The sequence below is a fragment of the Megalops cyprinoides genome, chromosome 19 (assembly GCF_013368585.1).
Source record: "Megalops cyprinoides isolate fMegCyp1 chromosome 19, fMegCyp1.pri, whole genome shotgun sequence".
Classification (NCBI taxonomy): domain Eukaryota; kingdom Metazoa; phylum Chordata; class Actinopteri; order Elopiformes; family Megalopidae; genus Megalops; species Megalops cyprinoides.
The window spans coordinates 11,806,761-11,828,940 of NC_050601.1; the positions used below are offsets into that span (position 1 = coordinate 11,806,761).

The 22,180-nt window shown below is 44.0% G+C and overlaps 1 protein-coding gene across 5 annotated transcripts in view; it reads right to left on the reverse strand.

Moving 5' to 3' along the window:
• The window catches only part of kcnc3a (potassium voltage-gated channel, Shaw-related subfamily, member 3a), a 59,408-nt gene that overhangs the window by 16,376 nt on the left and 20,852 nt on the right, over positions 1 to 22,180 (reverse strand). For 4 of the 5 annotated variants that reach the window (XM_036553465.1, XM_036553463.1, XM_036553464.1 and 1 more), the window contains exons 2-3: positions 13,436 to 14,420; positions 9,164 to 9,358 (exon numbers count right to left, since the gene is read on the reverse strand). In XM_036553465.1, the coding sequence (XP_036409358.1) occupies positions 9,164 to 9,358; positions 13,436 to 14,420 (1,180 nt within the window). Of the gene's footprint in view, positions 1 to 6,895; positions 7,021 to 9,163; positions 9,359 to 13,435; positions 14,421 to 22,180 lie in introns of all 5 variants that reach the window. The other variant, XM_036553462.1, reaches the window with a different exon arrangement.

Below are 22,180 nucleotides of genomic sequence, written 5' to 3' on the forward strand. Positions count from 1 at the left end.
ACAGTGTAAACACTATTGACAGTCATTGACCAAAAACTTCTACATCCCTGTAATCAGAAATTCCAAAAAAGTACAAAAGAACCAAAATGCGTTCATTCTGATATATGCGTTCATTCTGATATCTCAGAATTCCTCCCTTCCTCACTGTATGCATATAAACCTTGTGACAGAAAAATATCAATAACAAAAATAAAAACACTCTATCGTGAAGAAAGCAGTAGGTGTAGTGGAAGTAACACCATCACACAAAAATGCTCTTTCACTGAACTACAACTACTTATAAATATAGTTTTTTACTACTTACAGGCTGGTATTTTGTGAGTCCAGTATGTTTCTCTGAGATGTATTTATTTCAGAACCTGATATTTTGAATCTTTGAGCTCCACAGTGTTGTATTAACACAAATTTTAAAAATCTATATAAGCTGGGAATTGGGTTTACCACACTTTTCATGGCAAAACTGAAGCCCTCACTGGCTTATTTCCATTTCTGTGTATTCTAAAAACACAGTGTAACTCCTGCAGATTGCTTATCTGTAGGATTGGCACAACAGGCTATTAGTAGCAAGCTTCTAAGAGAATGTCTTCCACTGGATGGAACACTGACACTTCACCTGCTATGTCACATTCCACTCATTATCGTATAGGAACTGTCATACGCATAACTGAGAAAAATAAAGCAGCTGAACATGGAATGGAAAAAAAAATGGACAAAGTTCATTCACAAGCAGCAACATTTTTTTTAAATGTTGCAGTTTTTCCCTCAACAGTGATTGAATACCCACCTCAAGTCAAACTTTGGTTACACAGTACATGTGGCCTGAGAATGGGATGGAAAATGCATGTTAATCTGAGAGGGGGGAACATGTGGACAGGAGTGATAGACGAGTGCAAATATTAAAACTGGAACTGAAAAATGATAGCTCACACACAATGAGGCAGGAGCACAACTACACTGCTAAACTAAATTAATTTTGTTTAAGTGTTCTCTGAGGTGTTTTACATGTCAAAATATATACTTTACTGTCCAGTTTGTGTTCTCCTTAGATAAGGTTACATAAAGCTGCTATGGTGCTGTATACTTAACTTTGAGTAATGCAGTCAAGGCAAGTACAGTATTCCATATTTTTTCCTGAAAATCTTTTAAGGACCACCAATCCCCTCAAGGTATGCAAATATCAAACTATCACACCTGCTTAAACCTGCTCTGCAAAGTTAAGGGTAAAGTGGCACATCAATGTCTCCTGTCTCCTGCTTCATCACTGGCACATCTAACTTTTCCATTCCAGATCAATATTTGCAAAAATTGTTTTCATTTTTCATTGTATGCCATTGTGAGAAAAATAATAGCATACAAATACAATGCAGATGTGTGTACAAAATTTCGTAAAATAAAACAAAACAAAAATGACTCTTCCCCACAGTATTACTTGTATTATACCACCAGGTCCAAGTAACAATGCTTTAAGAAGATGACTCCCCATGACATACAAGATTATTGCATATGGAAAAACAGACAATCAAATGTATACAGAGTTAGACAGAAATATCAAACACATGGAGACAGACTTGGTGTAATGGAGGCAAACAGTCCTGCACTGTTCTTGATGGGTCCATGTACACACGCAGGCATGCACACACTCAGAAAGCATCACATTATGCCAATTTTACCCACACATGAAGAAGGCAGCGGTTTTCTAAGTGAAATTCTACTTGATTTCCCCCTTTTAATGGGAAATGAAAGGTATGTGGCTGACAGAGAGAAGGTAGTAGTGACAGAGAGAGAGAGAGACAGAGAGACAGAAAGAGAGAGCACCAGAGAAATGAGTAGTGACCAGGGGATAGGTAGATTCCACCACAAAAAGACCTATTGTACTGACATACGAACAGCCCCACACCATACATTCATGGTATGCACAAAAAGACAGATACATACCAGGTATGCCCACAGCAACGTGTGCCATGGCTCCATATTAGAAACATTAAAGTGGAGGGATCATGCAGTTTGGTTTGAGGTATGAATGAAACCTACCCATTCTACTATCTCCTTTTGTTCTACCCATTCTGCTACTACCATAAACTGTATGAGTCATTACAGTGCTAGATCTATAATCATTTTGTAATGAATATAATGTGAAGAACTGCAACATTTCATCAAGGATATATTATGCTTATAGCTATCATCCTGAAACACTGAGTAGACAAAGGCACCTGGTAAACCACATTTTACTGGAGGACATAGCAGCCCTTTTTAATCATTTTACTCAAACAAGCTCTTTCTTAAAAAAGGAATATATCTCAGTATATTAAAATATAAAATCCAAAACATAAGGAATACTTTTTTTCATATTTGTCACCATGTATGGCATATACTTTGAAAAATTGCTGTTTTCATATATGTAGTTTTTGTGTTTAACATATAATGCATTTCACAGTGTATATATTTATAATATGCACATACAATTAAACTCATGTAAGCAGCAATCATTAGCAATAATTGCTGCATTTTCTATTATATTGCTGTATTTTCTATTTTCTACACACCATACTTTTTGTTAGGTTCAGGGTTTTATGTCCTCAAAACAGGTTAAAAAAAAAACCTCATGGTGTATAACATTACTGTAACTGATTTGTCACTGACACTTTAGTAAACCTCGTTAACACCCACAACTCAAAACCAATTAACAGTAAACCCAGACCCATCAGTCAAATATTCAAATCAGTCTGAACCTGTCCATATTATGGGCATAAAGGTAAGGTAAAAAATGTTGAGACTCACTGTGAATTTGTGGACACTACATTCAGTTATAAGGCATCCATCAAAATCAGGGCTTCCGTAATTGTCCCAGTGTTTGTTCTAAGGAGGTCACGTCCTAGTGTGTGCCTGAAGACTGGGCACTTTTGAATATATTGCTCGGGGATTAGCGAAAGCTGTACATCACAGAGGGTTTACAGAAGAAATCAATCACATTTGACCCTTCCAAGAGTGACAGCAAATTAAAGAATTGACACCACCCCGACCCCCAGAAGCAATGTTGTCAGATAAGATATACCAGCCTGCACGAAGGCTACATCTAAAGTGTTTGATGAATATAGTGTCATGCATCCCTAGGTTTGACTGACCTGTACCAGTGATGCATGTAAGCGGTTTCATCCACTCCTTTTCTTTATATTCAGAAGAGCACTTACTCTTGTGTCATAGGTTAATTCCCCAGGACTGGTAAGAAAAATTGTGTGCACTGTATCACTAGCACAGTCAAGGCAAACAAAACAAAAATGGGGGGTATTTAACTAAATATTCCTCAAACACTGTAAATGTAGCCTTAAAGCAACACTCCACTTCATTCTGGAATATTACAGCTTCTCCCTCAACTGGAAAATTGACTTAAGTGCATTTGAGCTGCTTTTGTGCAACAATCCTTGAACTCAAGATACCCTGAAGCAGGATTCTTAACTGGCATTTATTGGACAAAGACTTATTGCTTTTTGCTCCACTGGGAATTCTCTCGTAAAACATCTGATTGCAGGAGTATGTTCATGGCTGGAGTTAAAATTTTGATTTTGAGGTCTTGAGTAAGATTGACCATTGTGAAGCAAAGAAACACTTTGTTGTTATACAAGTAAAAAAATAAAATGAACAGAAAAATTAAAACTGCAACAATAAAAATAGTTTACCATAAAAACATTAAGGGTCAGTGCATCATGGGAACATGGTTTTATGGCTTTACATTGTTTCTTTGATGAGCTTATTCATTTGATTAATATATTTAATTACACATATTATCAAACTGAATTCATTAGTTATTTTAATTCTTTTATTTTACTTCCCCACAATACTTTGATCATAAGTCCCAGAATGCTCTCTTCCACTGTTTCCTTGACAACAGTGGGAACCAAAGAGGGAGGGAGAAAGAGAAAGAGTGAGAGAAGAAAATAGAAGACGTGGGAGAGGATTTTTGGGAAGAGTAAGTTCTGAGGAGAGGGAGGGAAAATGACAGATAGGTACACACAAACGAGGGACACATCAAAATAGACAAGGGATGACAGGCACACAAACACAAAGACAAGCAGACAGACGAACAAACAAATACACTAACGGAAACAGTATCCACACAGATGAAGGGCAGATACACTAAAATCACCACACACACACACACACACCACACACAGACACTATATGGTAGAAGAAAGTGTGTGTGTGGGGTGGGAGTGAAAGAGAAAGCAAATAGACCACAGGTACACAACGTTACGTGTGTCCTTTAGACCTTATTTGACCCCTCACTTTGTGTTCGGTCAAGTGAGGTCAAAGGAGCCGATATAAAAAAAGCAACAAACCAGCAAACACTTACAGCACATAAAGATCAAGGCAAACAACGACAGGAGTAAAGGAGAGGTCCCCCCTTTAAAATGAAAAGGTCAGCTTTGAGTGGTGCTTCACACTGAAATTATGTAGGCGGATGACTGGGTGTCCTTCTCTTGCATGTATCTGCTCACTCTCTACTCTTCCAAATTTGTTCAGATCACAGGAAACTGCTTGCAAAAGAGTTTGCGTTCAGCCATGCCACAACTGTCAAAAAGATAAAGAGTTTAAGCTTATTCTAGACGTTTCGGGGGCTAGCTCCATTCATACTTTATGAGGGACGTGAATATTAGAGCGGAAGTGAGAGAGAGGAGATTCGCAGAGAGGGACACCAGATTTCATTCCAACCTCTGGGGCACTGACACATTCACTTAGGCTGCCTTCCGATTTTAAAGTGTGAGGAGGCAGGCGGCCTACACACATCACAGCAGCTTAGGTCTTCAAGTTTGCTGAGTCCGGCTGTGTGATATCTGGCAACTTACCTTGCGCGTCCTGCGGAAACACGTCAGTCAGTCCGTGAGTCTGTCTGTCCATCGGTCGCAAATACGGGTCTGTGCGTCTCTCGGTCAGCGTGTCAGTGGGTAGTTCAGTCGCTGAGTGCAAATGTGTAACGGCCCTTTCAATGTAACTGCCAGGGCGACGTTTGTGTTCGCAAGAGCTGATGCACTCAGTACTGAAGTACGTGGTTAAAGGTCAAGTGAAAAGTATTCCATTAAAAATGCAGCGCTCACGTCACATTTGTTTTCACTGAGGTCTTGAGGTGCGTTTATAGCTATAGCGAGTATAATGATAGAGGCTCCTCCGCTGCATTCTCCTGGCCAAGCCCACATGACAGAGAGAAATGCACGAGGACTAGGGTTTAGACCTTCCTCCATTCACGTGAGCTGGGTTCCCTGTTTCATCAGTAATGGAATACTATTCAGTTTACCCCAAAGTGATGAGCTGTGTATAACCAGCTTCAGAAACACCACTGGCCATTTACCCTGGTAGGAGTGAGCAAATCTGGAAACCTAGAACGGTTTCTAGTTTAATTTCATTCGAAATAACGAAAGCAAAGCAAAGATCACGAGTGGAAAAGAGATTGCAAGTTATAAAACACGCAACGTATTTAACCCTTTGTTTTTTTTTTTTCTTATTCCTGAAATTTGAGAACTCGTGCAAAACGAGCTGTCGAGTGATATAATTATTAGTCGTGTAGATCTACCAGAGCAAATACCATTGGCGGAAAGAGGGGGACAGCAACGCACAAGAGACGGAAACACAAAGTACTACACACAAAAGGAACTGGGAGGACGGCAACACAACGTAATACATAACAACAATAGCTGACATACAAACGCATGATATGACACAACCTGAGGAAGAAGACAACAACACAAAGCACATCAGACAACACACGAACTTGAATGGCATCGAAAGACACACTGTAATGACAACAGTAGCCAATGCACAAATGTGACACAGCTGAACAGCACACGACGCACACAGCCTCTCGCAACCCGATGCAGCCCACGGCAAAAAAACAGCCACTCTCTTCAAAGACTACGCTTGAGAAACCTATGGGAAAAAGCCGAGTGCGCTTCTGTACATGATATTATTATATCATCCATATGGCATTGCGTTAGTGCAGCTCATTTAGTGCAGCGCAATTAAGTATAGTGACCAGGTTCTGATGAGTCATGGACATTCATTTGGCAGACTTGCTCAAGGCAGATTTTCTGTTTCCTCACACATGCAGCTTGTGCTCTTTGGTGAGGAGAGAGCCCATGGATTTAACTAGCTTATGGTATGACTTGTAACAAATAAAACTGGGCTTTGGCTGGGTTAATGCTGAAAGTGGAAATGTAAGTGGGAGAAGATATGGTAGGGTGAAACACAGGGGATCACAGGATGAATGTGGAAGGGGTAACAAAAGAGGGCAAGCCTACTTTAGGGAAATGACAGGATTATAGACACCGGGTTTAGATATACCAATCGACATTAACCCAACCTTAACCCAGTATAAACAGCATTTGTCAAAAAGTTAAACACACACACAAACACACATACACATACACACACACACACACACACACACACACACACACACACACACACACAAATTTCCACCCACTTTATACATAAAGTCACAGATATATTGTACAGTTAGAACATTAACCCACAGTGAATAAATATAGGACACAACTGTAACAAGTCACATTCACCAGCAATTCGTTGTCATGCATTGTTAAAAGATACACCACACAAGGCATTTCATGAGTGCTGCTTTGCTATGATTTGTGTGTGTGTGTGTGTGTGTGTGTTGGGTGGGTGCATGTGTGTGTGTTCATGCATTTGCATCACCTCTTTTCAAATATGTATGACCCAACGTGGAATCATACTAAAACACATAATTTAAGTATTGCCACTAAATAGAAACAGGATAAGATACTACACACAAATTTTATGCTGTGATCCTGTGCATGTGTGTCTGTCACTGTCAGTGTTGAAAAAGTACAGTGTTCGTCTGAATCAATGTGTGGCATTACAGTGTTACCTCTGGGTGCTATGGTTTGATCCAAGAAGAGGCAGAGTTTGCATTGAGGTCCTGTCGTAACAGGGGCCCCTCCGGCTTGAACCATTCCTCGCTCGGAGGTGAGACCGGACTGGCTGCTGCGGCGTCTGGTGTTTGTGAGGGGGTAGTGTTGGGGTGGGTTTCAAGGACGTAGTGCAAGGGGAGGGGGATGTGGTTAAAGGTTGGTATTGGGGGTACGTTTGGTGGAAAAAGGAAGGAGGTGAACGGAGTGACAGAAAGGGAGGGTAAATGAGGGTTTGAGGCCAGTAAAAAAAAAAATGGTGGGCAAGAAGGAAGGGGCAGTAAGCATGTGGATGCAGGCAGTGGAGTAAAGCAGGCAGAGAGGGTGAGGGGTTCAGAGGAGGAGAGATTGGAGAGGAGGAGTGGGGAGTGCGGAGGAGAGAGGTGAGGGATGGAGAGGAGAGAGGTGAGGGATGGGGAGCAAGCAAGCAAAGACAGGGTGTGGGGAGGAGAGAAAGAGGAAGAGAGAGAAAGCAATGACCAATAAAGCAATGAATGAAAGCAAGACAGAAAGAAAGAAAGAGAGAAAGAGACAAAGAAAGAAAGAAAGAGAGAAATAAAGAAAGAAAGGGAAAAAACAGTGAAAGAGACAGGAGGAAGGACAGAAAGATAGAAACCATGAGGCACAGTGAGAGAGCCAGGACAGAGCTGGACGCAGAAACAACAGCAAGCTGAATGAAATGCAATATAGCCTCCTGCACAGTAGTGTAAATTGCTATGAAGCTATGCTATGAATAGAGTTAACGTTGCACTGCATTATGACACAGCACAGCACAGTACAGTTTTGCAGATGTATGAGGTAATGCAATCAATGTATATTATATCAAAATCTGAAGAATATCAGCAAGGAAGTTCACTGATATTTTCTTTATGCCATGCTCTGGCATAAAATCTGTTGAGGTCTGAGTTTCAGCTCCCAGAAGCTGTCAGATTATACTCCGACAAACATCAGCCCCTGACACTGAAGTCTGTGGACTGTAAGAATGTTACAAAGACGTAACAACTTATACCGTACTTACCGTCTGTCTGCTTTCACAGTTCTGTTAAAATCTAACAAGGAGATAACATCGGAAGGCAGAAGACAGCATCTAGCACTTTGTGTCCATCGCGACAGCCACAAGTTTGAATGTCAGGAGAAGAAGATCACTTCATCCGCACCAACTCTGTGGCAGGGAACTCAGAGGCAGGGGTTAAGATAATGTCTCTCTTTTTCTCCCTCCCTTTTCAAATATAATGTGCATGTTCCCAAATCACTGGGCGCTCAGCAGATTGAGCAGAAGATATGCTTATTTTTGAGCGCTCACGGCTGAGGCTGTACAGTCGGCACTGACACCTATTTTTTCTCCAGCAGAAAAAGAACTCAGAGCTTTGGTGGCAGCGTGGCACTGCCCACACAGGTGTGTTAACCTGCGGGTGTGCCGGAGTTTGTTCTTCCTCTCTCTCAGCAGATGCTGAGGGGCGACCTGCACAGATGGAGACCGACAGCAGGCGGCTCCCTGTTCTTTTCCTGTAAATGATAGATCTCGGGCACTAAGATGAATATAGGGCTCTTCTGTCTGAACTAAATCCAGTAAGGGTGAATTGTACTGATATTTTTGTATGTTTCCCTCGTATCTCTTCCACCGAGCCAGAGCGTGAGAGAAGTCAGACCTTTCTCAGCTCCCTTCACTCCCATGGCTTTTGCCGGCCGGCTGTTTTGTCTTCCCCTTTGTATATAAACTGCAGTATAACAGAAACTGATATGGGAGAGGAAACGGCTGAAGAGAATTGGAGATGCTAAGGAGATAGGTACTGGAATGGGGCTGTATTAAATGAAATACCTTTGAGTTTGGGAAGGAATGGTCATAGGTATCGGGGATGCAGTCATTAGAGTAATGATTTCTCAAATGAGGGTGAATGTATGGTATTGCTTCCTTGAGCTCATTGTCAATTTCCACTCATTTTTGCCTTCCTTTTTGTATGGAGTGAGGAAGCACATGATGTATCATGCTGCTCTAGAACCGACTGACAAGAATCCCTATTATCAAACAGGCAAATATGGGACAATATGAAGGGGAGTTGGAATGAAAGGGAGAAGGAACAGGGGGCTATAATCTGGAGTATCGCTGAGTGTCTGCACCTTCTGTGTGTGTGTGTTTCTGTGCATATATGTTCTGTATGTGTGTGTGTGTGTGTGTGTGTGTGTGTGTGTGTGTGTATGTGTATGCATGCCCGTGTGGCGCAGCGTACCTTTCCTCACATTCCCGTCTGTGGCCCTGAACTCGCCGGTGCTGAGCAGGAAGCAGGCGCGGTCGTGCTGGTAACGCTCCCGGCCGATCCCGCCCGCTGCCGGGCTCTTCTCCTCCGGGCCCAGCACCTGGTCAATGGTGGGGCAATCCTCATTGGCCAGGGCCGCGTTGGCCGCATCTCCATTTTGCTTGGAGTCTGGTGGGAAGGAGACGTGGGCAAAGGAAGGGGAAGGGTGAGGAGGCGGTGAGGAGGACAAAATGGTGGGGACGAAGGGAAGGAGAGGGCAGAGAAACAGAAGCGAAAGAGAGATGGACAAAGAGGACATCGGAATGAGTGCAAAATGCAAGGGCAAGGTGGATGCGCAAAGGTTATATAAAGATTGAACAGAGAAATCAGTGAAAGGTAAGGAGTTGAGGGGGGAAATGGGAGCAGAGAGGTGAGGGAATCAGAAGGAGGTGGGAGAAGGGAAAAAACGAACATCAGTTTCTCGTGGCCACACTTGTGGCATGGTCATATTTCAGCCTGGAGGGACCAGAGGGAGAGCTTTACGAAGTGACACGCTGCGCTGAATGGGCGCACTTAGATGTTACACTGCACAGTGAGGCATGCAAGAAAGGCAGGTGCTTTCTCAATGAAGCATCACCATCCCACAGCGCAGAGCCCACACACTGGCCGTCATGACAGACCTTAACCCCTGAGAATGCGATGGAGAACTTCACAAGGAGGGAGTGACTGAACAAAGAGTCCCGTACACTAACATTACAAAGATGGGAGAGGTGAACGGAAAACTGTGCACATGCTGGACAGGACACTGCAGCACATTAATACTGCAGAGGAGAGAGAGAGAGGGAGAGAGAGAAAGAGAGAGAAAGGGTGCAGAGGAAATGCTGCAGGGGAGCTTGTGCTTATAGCTTCCGACACAGCTGTCAAATCTAATCTGACGTGAGTTACTGCTCAACAATTTACAGAAATAACCCATGGCAAAGCCTCGTAAAGAGAGAGATAGAAAGGGAGAGAGAAAGCAAGAGAGAATGTTTACACATTAGCTAAATGCTAACTGATAATTTCAAGGGAAAATGACTTGCTCCTAAAAATGGAGGGATAAAAAAGCACATACAGATGTGTGCATTTCCATCCAAAAACGGAAACACACCATCTGGAACTGCTGACAAATGCAGTATCCACAAAGTCAATGGAGTGAGAGAACTTTCTGGATACATTGCACCGTCAAGAAGAGGAGTTTCAAAGGGACAGTCACCGTTCAGCCCCTTGTAGACCTTGGAGAAAATACAAGTTAATGTGATATTTCACATAGCCGTGACAAAAGACATTGATCCAGACTGTATGAGCCTCTGCAGGCTTGCACTTCAAATTGAAAGCGTAAATGAAATAAACATGAAAATTTTCTAGATAGTTTTTTAAAGGAGATTCTTTGTTTTCCTTGTTTAAAACAATCACTTGATAAATGCACAGGAACGCAAGCTCCAGGGTGGTCTCCTTTGGGTGGCTGTCACCATGTGTCTCTCTTTAGTGTGGGTGAGGGAATGACAGAGGCAGATCCCCCAGTGTGACGACCTCAGGCACTTCACTCATCTCTGGGGCTACCCCCATGAAGCTAATCATTACACACACATACACAAAACCCAAATCCACGCGTGCACACACACATGCACACACGCACGCGCACACGCACAAATGCACACCAAGCAACACGGTACCCCATGGAGTCACTGCGGCCACTCCAGCGTAATATTCTAACATTTGCATATAAATAGTGATTTTCATTCATTTGACCCTCAAAAAAAAAACACTAATTATGTTTAGACTTTTGGTTGACTTTACCAAGCATACGGCAAGTGCTTTGTTTGGCTTAAGTTTGCCTTTTTACAGCTAAAGAAATGCAAAGCCTCAGTTAATGTAATAAATACCGCCTTTAAAGGTCATAAATTGGCACGCAGTAAGTGTAAATCATAGTATTAAAGGTCATAAACTATAGTGTAGAAATTGGATATACAATTCTATTTCTTTTGTACAGAAAGCTCACAGCATGCTTGAAAAAGGAAACAGGTACAGCGCCCCCCCCAATAAATAGAGCCCTGACATCTTGTAAAGATGGCATTTGCTGTGGCACTTGGTAAATGTGCCCCAGGGTGGTTCTGTGAGAAGCAAATGCTAGGAAAACAGCATGCATTTCTGAAGCAGCCTTAAGGCCTGCTGACTCAGCATGTAGCTGATAGGCTAAACACTTTCCCTTAGGGTTCATTTCAAACTGCTCATTGACTCTTTCCAGAAAACCTAACACTGAGTTCAATCTCCAATTAAGACAAACTTGTCAAATGGCATTTGTGAGGTAAAATCTTTCTTTTTTCTTCCAAAGAACAGCCCAAGATGTCCTTTAAGGTTTGTCTCTGGGGACAGAATTTCATTTGCAGCACAAGAGAATATGTTTATGAGACATGGAGGATATGTATGTGGTAACATTTTTAGTTTCTGTGAAAATCCTAACGGATGGCTACTTATCTCCCTCATACCAATGTTGAAAGCATTTTCATTTTTTTAATACTGTATTTACTCTTTGGTGACAGATGGCGTGCTTCCAGCAACATGAGTTCACCAGCCGATCATAAATTCCTGAACACTGAAGATGGCTCTCCTCGGGGGTACGACCTGAACCCCCCCCCCCCCCCCCCAACCCCCTGACACGAGACGCAAAGCCACCCTTGGTACAGGCTCTGAACTAAACGATTAACGGGTGGGCGAGCTTTTGATTTAAAGCCATCTCAAACGGTGTCAAGTATCTCGCTGGGCATAATCCCCTCAGTCTAAGTTTAATTACATTTCTGTCTTCCATCAAACTCCGAGGTCTGACAAGCCCATTTTACAACCAAATATTTATACTGTGCCTCACGTCAAGGCATCCGAATTAGAGGCAGCAACTGGCAGATTACTGGATCACCATCTGAGGCTAGAGCTCTATCTGCTTTCTGTTGTGATTTTACAGAACATGCTATTTCATGGCTTATACAGATATTTAATTAAAATTGCTGATGATGGACTGGCACCTACTTACATGTCCACATCCAAGGACACACACACACACACACACACACACACACGCACACACACACACACACACACACACACACACACACACACACACACACGCACACACACACATATTCAAACTGTTAAAATTCTGTGCCCTCGGTTTTCGTGTGAAAACATAACGTTGAGTGTTTGGAGTACAAGTACATTGTTTGGAGAAAGCTGCAATCACATCAATGCAATCACAGCTGCAGAAGGATTCTGCACTATTTGAGACATGCAGGTATATTTCATATACAGAGGCCTGAGCGTGACTGCTGTTCATTCACCACGAGGAACAAGATTAGCATTTCTCAGACCTGAGCAGCTACACTTTCAACAAACAGCATGTCATCACAGAATGAATTACTTTTTACTTGAATTATGACAAAGCAGTCAGATTTAAGCAATAGCTGAATATTGCTCCTTTGTCCTTATATACATGATCTGAATGTATGTACGTATGTATGTTGACTGTATTGACTGCTGTTAAATATCTGTTGTTAAATATCTGAATGTAGAATCGCAGAACTCGCAGAAATTGAATCAAAACACTGGACCCGTCCACCACAGGCTGTGATTTACAGTAGGTCTTGTTTCATGTGGTTTCAAGGTCAGCACTGTAATTGGAAATCCAGTCAATCACCTTTATTGTGAAAGCTCCACTTCAGTTGTGAGACCCACTGTATGTGAATTTTTCAGTGTGGAAGCTGCTCTTAAAGAAACCTGCCAGTTAGTCACTATGGTTCATTATATGGTGCTCGTTAGGCACTAAGGTGTGCTCTTTAAGTATACCTACTTGACTTAAAGTGCACACAGTAGTAGCACCTTACTTATTTACATTATAAATTTTTTGGGTATTTAATACAGAATTTCAAGATTACATTAGGCAGATTTTTTAAAGATGTGAGTAATGAAGGCTGGTGTTTGTTATCCCAAAACAACCTTCTGATCTGGAATCTGAATAAAAAATCCTCATGTGGGGTAGTGATGACATAATTCATTTTGAATTAAAACCACAGGCTTTCAGATTTTGATTTGATTTACATTTGATTTAACTGACCAACATCCTGGTCAACACTGGTAGGAGGCATTATGGGACAATACGGAAGAGGGTTAAGGACTAGGGCACCTCTGCTGGCCCTTCCTCTACAAGGCAAACCGGAAACAGACAAAGACCATACTCACCTGCGCGGTTGATTTCAATAATCTCCTCTTGTGCCAGGGGACAGTCCCCCCCTACGCTTCCTGACCCAACAACCCCGCCCAGCACATTCCCCAAGATCCTGTGGGGTGAGGCAGTGGCCATTGCCAGGGCGTCGGGTTTGCAGTAGTTAGGTGAGCCGGGTTGGGGGGCCCGGGGGATATGCTTGTTCTTCTTCTTAGGCAGCTTCTGTTTGGCCATGGCCAGGGAGTAGTACATCCCGAAGTTGTTGACAATGACGGGGACGGGCATGGCGATGGTCAACACGCCGGCCAAAGCACACAATGCGCCGACCAGCATCCCCGACCATGTGACCGGGTACATGTCCCCGTAGCCCAGCGTTGTCATGGTCACCACAGCCCACCAGAACCCGATGGGGATGTTCTTGAAGTTAGTGTGGGCACTGGCGGTGGGGTCGCCCGGTTCTGCGCCAATTCTCTCGGCGTAGTAGATCATGGTGGCGAAGATCAGGACCCCCAGGGCCAGGAAGATGATGAGCAGGAGGAACTCATTGGTGCTGGCTCTCAGGGTGTGGCCCAAGACCCGCAGGCCCACGAAGTGGCGGGTCAGCTTGAAGATTCGGAGGATTCGGACGAAGCGGACAACTCGCAGGAAGCCCAGCACATCTTTCGCGGCCTTGGAGGACAGGCCGCTCAGCCCCACCTCCAGGTAGAAGGGCAGGATGGCCACAAAGTCGATGATGTTGAGGGTGCTCTTGAAGAACTCGGCCTTGTCGGGGCAGAAGGTGACGCGGAGCAGGACCTCGATGGTGAACCAGATGACGCACACGCCCTCCACGTAGGTGAGCCAGCTGTCGGTGACCACCTCGAAGACCACCTCCTCCTGCGTGACGTTGCCCACCGTCACGTTCTCCGTCTTGTTGTAGATGGTGTTGAAGGCCTCATGCGTCTCCAGGCAGAAGGTGGAGATGGAGATGAGGATAAACAGCAGGGAGCCGAACGCCACATACTGGAGGATGAGAGAAAGACAAAAGAGAAAAAGGTGATAATACACACACACAGACAGGAAAGGCTGTGAGTCTCAACAATTGCTTATCACTCGGGGGAGACTATACCCTCTGAGTTTCTTCCTGGTTTGACTAAGGGGTTCCAGTCACTGAGATTCCTGTTGTATCAAAATATTATGTTGCCAGATTTTGGTGCAATAAAGTACATACTTTCCGAACAAAAACAATATGAACAAAATCCCCATATTATTTGCATTAAATATCATGTAGCAGATCGTCATACAGTAACCCTTTGAAATAAAGAGTGGGAGGGCGGGTTTACATTATTGTTAATTATTAATAATAAAAGGTTCTGTAATACATGGACAGAATTTGCAATGCAAAGCACGAATATCTCCAGACTGCATGCTGGGAAACGCAACGTCCAACCTTCGGCGCACAGTGAGAATAGGGCCATTGACAAGCAGACACCATACATCCTTATTAAGCCTGATTGGAAAATTACAGAAGTGCAACACTGTGAATTGCAGGTCTGGAGAGGGAGAAAGGCTGAAGACAGAGGGAGCCAAACACCACGAAGCGGCAGGAGGAAAAAGAGAGAGGGAGAGGAGGAGGGGGTTAATATAGTATAAGCTCACTGAATGCTGCAATCTCATTGACACTGCGCTGAGCCAGAAAGAGGGTGAGAGAGAGAGAGATAATGAATTATGGGACTATGTGAGATGCACAGGCAGCATTATCAAAACAGGGATGTCATGTTCGCTCTCACACAGATATATGTCTATTGATCTGTCTGTGTGTGTAGCTACCAGTGTAAAGTGTATGCCATTCTCTCTCTGTCTTCAACCTATCAATCTAGATCAATGCAGCCCTGTTAATCTATGTATGTCAGACTCTCTCTCTTTCTCTCTCTCCGTCTCTCTCAGTCTTGCTTACAGTTGTTTATGTATGTGTGTGTGCAGCTTCCTTTTTCCCTCTGCAGTTCTCTCATCCGCCCTTCCCCTTGCTTACTGCCCTTCTCCTCCCCCTTCCTATAAGATAAACCATTTCTTTTACACAAGAATCTTTTCCTGTCACTGTCACAACCTCCATCCCCCCTCTCTCCCTCTCCCTGCCTCCCTCTCTCTCTCCAGCCCTCCCTATACTTCAACCCCCCCCCCCCCCCCCCCCCCCCACACACACACACACACACACACACACTTTGCTCCTCCTCCCTCCCCCTTCCACCACCTCCACCCCCACCTTCACACACTCTCTCGACGTCTATGCAGCAAGCTGCCTGTGTGACTTGGGGTCCTTCAAGAAGCTTGGCCACAGAGCAGCGGCTGTCTTGAGAAGTGCCTGATCCAATCTCTTGAGACACAGTGCAAAAAGGCAAATGCTCTACTCCCATTCACACTCAATGGACAACAGGCACAGACACAAACCATTAATATGTGGATACACAATATACACATACTGTTAAAAATAGATAAGATAAAGGTGCCAATTTGCTTGGTTGTCTTTCAGGACATCTCTCATTGGCATAAGTCAATTTTCACACGATAGAAAAAAAGGCAGCAGAATCAAGGTCTGAGATGCTCCTGTGAGATTCCTAGCTCAGTCAAAGTAATTCCCAATCCCTATTAGCATGAACTAATTTAACAATCCATCACACAGCGGCCTCATAAATCAGATGCTAATACTGTTTATACATTGAATAAAGTAAAGCGCTGGTGTAACAATCTCCTCAATCTGCTGATTGTGCTGGTGGGATATTTGTCGTTCCTTTACTAAACAACTGGCTGCACTGTAAAAAAGTGAAATAAACCTTTCAGAAACTGTCCAATAAGTTTAATTCAACATTTCAAACATATTTACAGTAAACTGTAAACTGTCTTTGCTCTAGGTAATTTCTAGTCAGCTTTGTAACACAGACCACAATGATATTTTAAACATTTTAAGACAAATACTGACTTTGCCAAGCAGAAAGATGGGTCATTTTACAAAGTAGTTAAGTGGTACCTTCCTCTAGTGAGGTAAGGGATGTAGGTCACAATCACATTAATTCCCTCGCCCAGCTGTATCTCCCCTGACAGGAGCTAAGACTGTCTGTTTCTATGCTGCAATGATTGACACCTCCTGGACAGTGTTCTCTTTGCCGTACCTCCGTCTTTAGCGACATTTTCCATAAGGGCGGAGGTATGGAAAAGAAAGGTTCACGTCTCAAAACACAAATCTGCTTTTTGAGATGTATGGAAAATAGACGGGGAATAAATATTTCAGTCTGTCATCAAAAACAAATTCTGCCTTGCAACATTATTTTAGTGCTTCGCTACCCTTTAAATTTCCCCCCATATTGAGAACCACAAACACACTCAGGACGTAATTCAGCATTCTGGTTAAGTGCTACCCACAAAACGCAGTGCGTCATGAATTTAATTCCACATCTACACTGTATTTCACCAATGGACTTTATTGTATTGTATACTCTGAGATACATGCTGTCTATACTCTGTATACTCTGCTCCGAGAACATTACAAAAGAAAATGAACAAGACAGAGATCTAGAGCACTTAAATAAAAAAGCAAAAAAAAAAAAAACATTTAAACGGCTTGGAAACTTGGAAATTCCTGATCAAAGTCTACAGATTGAATAATAAGAAACAGTATGCTTGCATAAACACAGAACAGCCAAAAAAAGGTGAATCTGCCTTCCCCCATCTGCTTCACTCCATCCCTCCATCTTCTTCTGGCCACTTCCATGATCCCTCACTCATGAATGTTATCTCCCTTTCTCTATTCTTGTTAACTCCTTTTTTGTTCTTTGCCCTACTTCCAAACTTAAAAATTACAAAAGCCTCCACCACCCTCCACCCTCTTTTTCTTTTTTACACTCTTATTTTCTCACTCTTCTTCACTGGAGGCGGTATTTAGCAGTGCTTCACACACGGGGAGGAACCGATCTGTCTGCCTTCTCTTCCTCTGGTCTCCACCTCTCCATCTCTCCCCAGCTCACACAAGTGTGTGTTTCTCACTCCCCGTTTAAGCCGTTAGCGCGTTAACCCAACATGCGAGTGCTGGTGTGATAGGGGAAGGCAAGGAAAGACCCAAACGTGAACAGAACTAATTCAGCTTATGAGGATACCAGTTTCCTCAGAGGGGAGTAACAGCCCAGCATAAAGCAGATTCCCTATGATCGCTGTTCCTCACCAGCCTTGGCAAAGACTTCCCAACTGTGCCTTGTCACAGTCCTGTTGTGAAGGGTCATATTCCAAACCAAATCTGATCAATTGATTGATTGACCGCTTGGTTAATTGACTGATTCATTGGTCCCACCGCTGCATGGGAGCCATGCTAACATTTTCCCCTTCGCTCTTTAATACAGAGTTTCTGAAATCATTGGACAGCTCCGTATCACTTACAGCTCTGGCTCTGCAATTGGTAACGCGAACCAGATACTTTCAATTTGAAGAGGTTAGGCGAAAGCACAGAGAATGAAAGGCAGATCTGCAAGAGTATGGTGGGAAACACTGATTAACGGTGAGGAAGGAATGAGAAAGGATAGAGAAAACATCAAGACTGGGAAGACATACAGGACACAGAATTAAATTCATAAAACATAAACCCACTGACTAAATGATTATTTCATAAATGTGTTATGTATCTATACCTTTCATATATGAATAGCTATACTGACATGCAGTAAGTGACCAAGATGACTTCAAATAGGAGAATAAATGTGCTATGAAGAGGGACTGAATGAATAATGTTTTACCACATTGATGAGAAAGTGTCATAATACCTGAACATGCAATGTGGGTGGATGGGTAGATGCATGTGACACAGATACATTAAACTGTCCTTCCTCCTTTTACCCCCTTTTGACTTTCTTGCTCACCAGGCCACATTTTAAATCTGAAATGGCAGAGAGTTTAAATTTCACACCGTTTAAGTCTGACATGACACGCAGCATTACGGTAGGGTGCACAGAGAATCGGCTGCCCTCCACGGGAGCAAAAGAAAGGACAGAATCAAGGGAAGCGTATTGACTTAGTCTTCCTCCTGTTAATCTCCGAATGATTTCTTTCCTGCCTGTCCATTCTTCCCTGTATTAATTTCTCCCTGTCCCTTTCTTTCTCCCTCGCTCTCTGCCATGTTTCTCACTAGTCTCAAAGTGACCTACTTTCCAGATTACTGCAGTGCATTCTCCCCCGTAACTTGCTCTCACGGCCCAGGTTCTACAACATCTCTCTTCCTCTCTCTCCTTCTCTCTCTCTCTCTCTCTCTCTCCCTCCCTCTCTCTCTCTCTCCCTTGCAAATTCAAATTCAAACTGAGAATTCACAAATGCTGTATTAGCCAGACTGCACAAAGAACGGTACTGCCAAAGCCAACCTCAGAAATCACAGGCACGGTATCGCACAAAGAGGAAGTCTGTCAAACTCTTGCAGTTTTTGTATTCAAACACAGTGTGTCTGACGGTTTATCGCTCTGTCAGTTTATCAGAAAGTCACAGCACTAGTCAATCTGTGAACTAATGAGTCAATGAATAATTCTGCTATTCAGTGCTGTCCTGTCAACCACTCAGTCAGTCACAATGTCTCCTGGACTATGGCCCCAGGTAAAAATGTATTTGGTCTGTTTTGCCTTTAGTTGAAAATGTTTAACAGGTATCCGTGATTTTGACCTTTGCATAATCCCTGTGCATAATACCACAACTGCAAACACACCTGTACAGGTGTGCGTGTGGACAAGCACATACAGGGTGAAGAAGGGTGATACATCTCTCATCTCTGTACTGGGGGGGGAGAGAGAGGAGGGGGAGAGGGAGGGGGTGAGGAGAGAGGAGAGGGGAGGAGATGAAGTCGGAGATTAGCTGCTGCAGTGAGGAGAAATGAGGGGAGGAATGGGACAGAGATCAGAGAGCGCACCGAGGTGCAAACAGAGGCAGCAAGTCTGAGATAGCACATCTGAAGATGCTATTAGGAGTAATCCACACCGGTATGACTCACAGATGCCTGGAAATTAGTTTCCGTTATAAATACGGGTTCAAATTATTACGAGATGATGGTCTGTCCTCTTCTTACACGTCCACACACCATGCGGTTCAAATGCTCCAGTACATTCTATTTTTAACTGGCATGAAACATAGATCATAGGTTAACACCCCTAGTCCAAATCCCCATTCACCTCATTGGACACATTCTTCACTACCTTTTGGCTTCAAAAACAGCACAGCCCTGGTCCATGCAACAGCAATAGCCAGAACATGGACCTCCAATACTCACTGTCATTCTTTCTTGAAAAAAGTTTAAAAAAAAAACATACAGCCAAAAGCCTGCCTTTAGGCTGATGGCACACTTTCTCAAAGAATCACAAACCACTTTTCCGAATGCTGCATGAATGTCATCATTGAATGTCCTCTAGTATTCACACCCAGAAGAGGTGTGTTAAGATCATAAGCTCACATATTTAATAGAGCTGCAACATACAGTATCTTATGCATTTAGAGGAAAGATCCTCTGAATTGCGCAGCCCTTGGGTCTGGCCCCTGTGTCAGTTCAATATCTGGAGTTCCTCGTATTATGCATGACGCAGATGTGACGTACGGACACACGGTACGGTTTAGGAAAGATAATATTGTCAATTGACCTGACAAATTAACACGATCAAGCCTTTACTTCTCATCAGTCATCCAAATCGGCCAATGTAATATGTGACTTACCTAACTGCACCGCAGAGGGTGAAAGAAGGAGAGATGAGGTGGAGGAAAGAGACAGAGAGGGGGAGGAAAGAGGACATTAACTCAGATTGACAGGCCACTGTGATGTAAAGAGACGGAGGCAGAGAGAGGGAGAGAAGCAGAGACACTGAAAATGTACTATTCCAGCATGGGCAGACATGCTGTAAAGCAGGGCTATACAACTCAGGCCTTGCAGTGGCTGAAGGTTTTCATTTCATTCAAGCTAGGTGCTTAACCACAAGAGTGTAATGTCTGTCTCAGCTGAAACAATTTAGCTCCCAACCCTAATGCTGTACTGTGGTCCTCAGGACAGAGTGAAGCAGCCCTGCTGTAGACAGAGATAGGGATCAAATGAGAGAGAGAGAGAGAGAGAGAGAGAGAGAGAAAGAGAAAGCAAGAGAGAGAGAGAGAGAGAGAGACAGAGAGAGAGAGAGAGGTGGTGTGGAGGAAGGAGGATTGACAGGATTTTAATCAAGTCCAGAACATTACTTGATTTCAGTGGTGTCCCACATGGCTCCCATGGTCCAGAAACCACATCCCTGGGAACATCAGATATAAACTAAATGAGTAACCCACCTGCTAAGCGAAGGAGCCCTCGGCCTTCTGGGAGCTTGGTTAGATGTTCATTCCCATTACTAATACCAGCTGAGCTAAACAGAGCCGGCCAAATGAGCTGACCGCAAATAAATGTGTTAATCACTCTGAGCGGTCAGAGTAGAACATGCCACACCAGCAAGGACCTTGCCATTGCGACATAGGTGCAGTTCTACACTACGTCACATTTTTGGAGTACAGCACCGTGCAGTATTTTTCCATACAGGTTACATTTGGCTTCACCCACAATGCAGTGCAATAACTCAGTCACATCACAGTCAGAGTGACACCAGAATGTTGTGGGTTCAGTTCCCAGCCATGCTCTGCACTTGATGAAAAAATACCCACAGCCCCTATGCTAGGCTGCTAGACATGCGGCTTCAGAGGGAGCGACTGTGCTGATGGCTCTGTCATGCCCCGGCGTCCTGTATTCGGGACAGAGTTAGGATGCTTCACCCCACAAAGATCCGGTAAACTCTGAGATGTGACAGCATTACGCAGCTTCGAGCAGGCAATCACAGGGCAGCTAAGTGCTGCTCTTGAAAGCCCATGGTGTTGACAGAGTTTTGCACCATTTCACAGTTCTGAGAGCGCTGGTGATTTAAAGTGAGCTGGAGGGCCTGCAGGACTGCAGGCCTTCAGGAGCCAAAGTGAGGAGCCCTTGGGTGGATACGACCATATGGGAGAATCAGCGACGGCAACACTGTGTGTTTAATCGCGTTATGTGCCACTGGGGCCCGGCCAGACTGCGTAGATGAGAGCATCACGGAGCAATGGGGCCGAGCTCTCTGCCGCACCAGAGCTGTGCGGAAGGCTTGGCTCCGACGCAGCTCTACAGCCCAGTGCCCGGTGGCACAGCACGGCACCCTCCAGCCCAGGACATGGCGCAGTCAGCACAGAGCAGTGGAGTGTGCTGTCACCCTGCCGAGCCTGCAGCTCCACACACACACTCACACACACACGCACACACACACACACACACACACTCACACACACACACACACTCACACACACACACACACACACACACACAGACACACACACACACACACACACTCACACACACACACACACACACACACACACACACACACACAGATAGGCACACACGCACACAGATAGGCACACACGCACGCAAATATGTCCCACACACATTTACAGAGACAGGACATTCTGTGCACAAACACACACCACACACACACACACACACACACACACACACACAACGACGCACACACACACTTACACACACATGGATACACACAAGCACATTCCCACGCGTGTGACCACATTCCAAACACGCTCACACACACAGATCCACACATACACATGAATACTCGCACAAACATGCATGCAAACACATTCTACACACACACATACACACACACACACACGCGCACACACACACACACACACACACATACACACACACACACACACACACA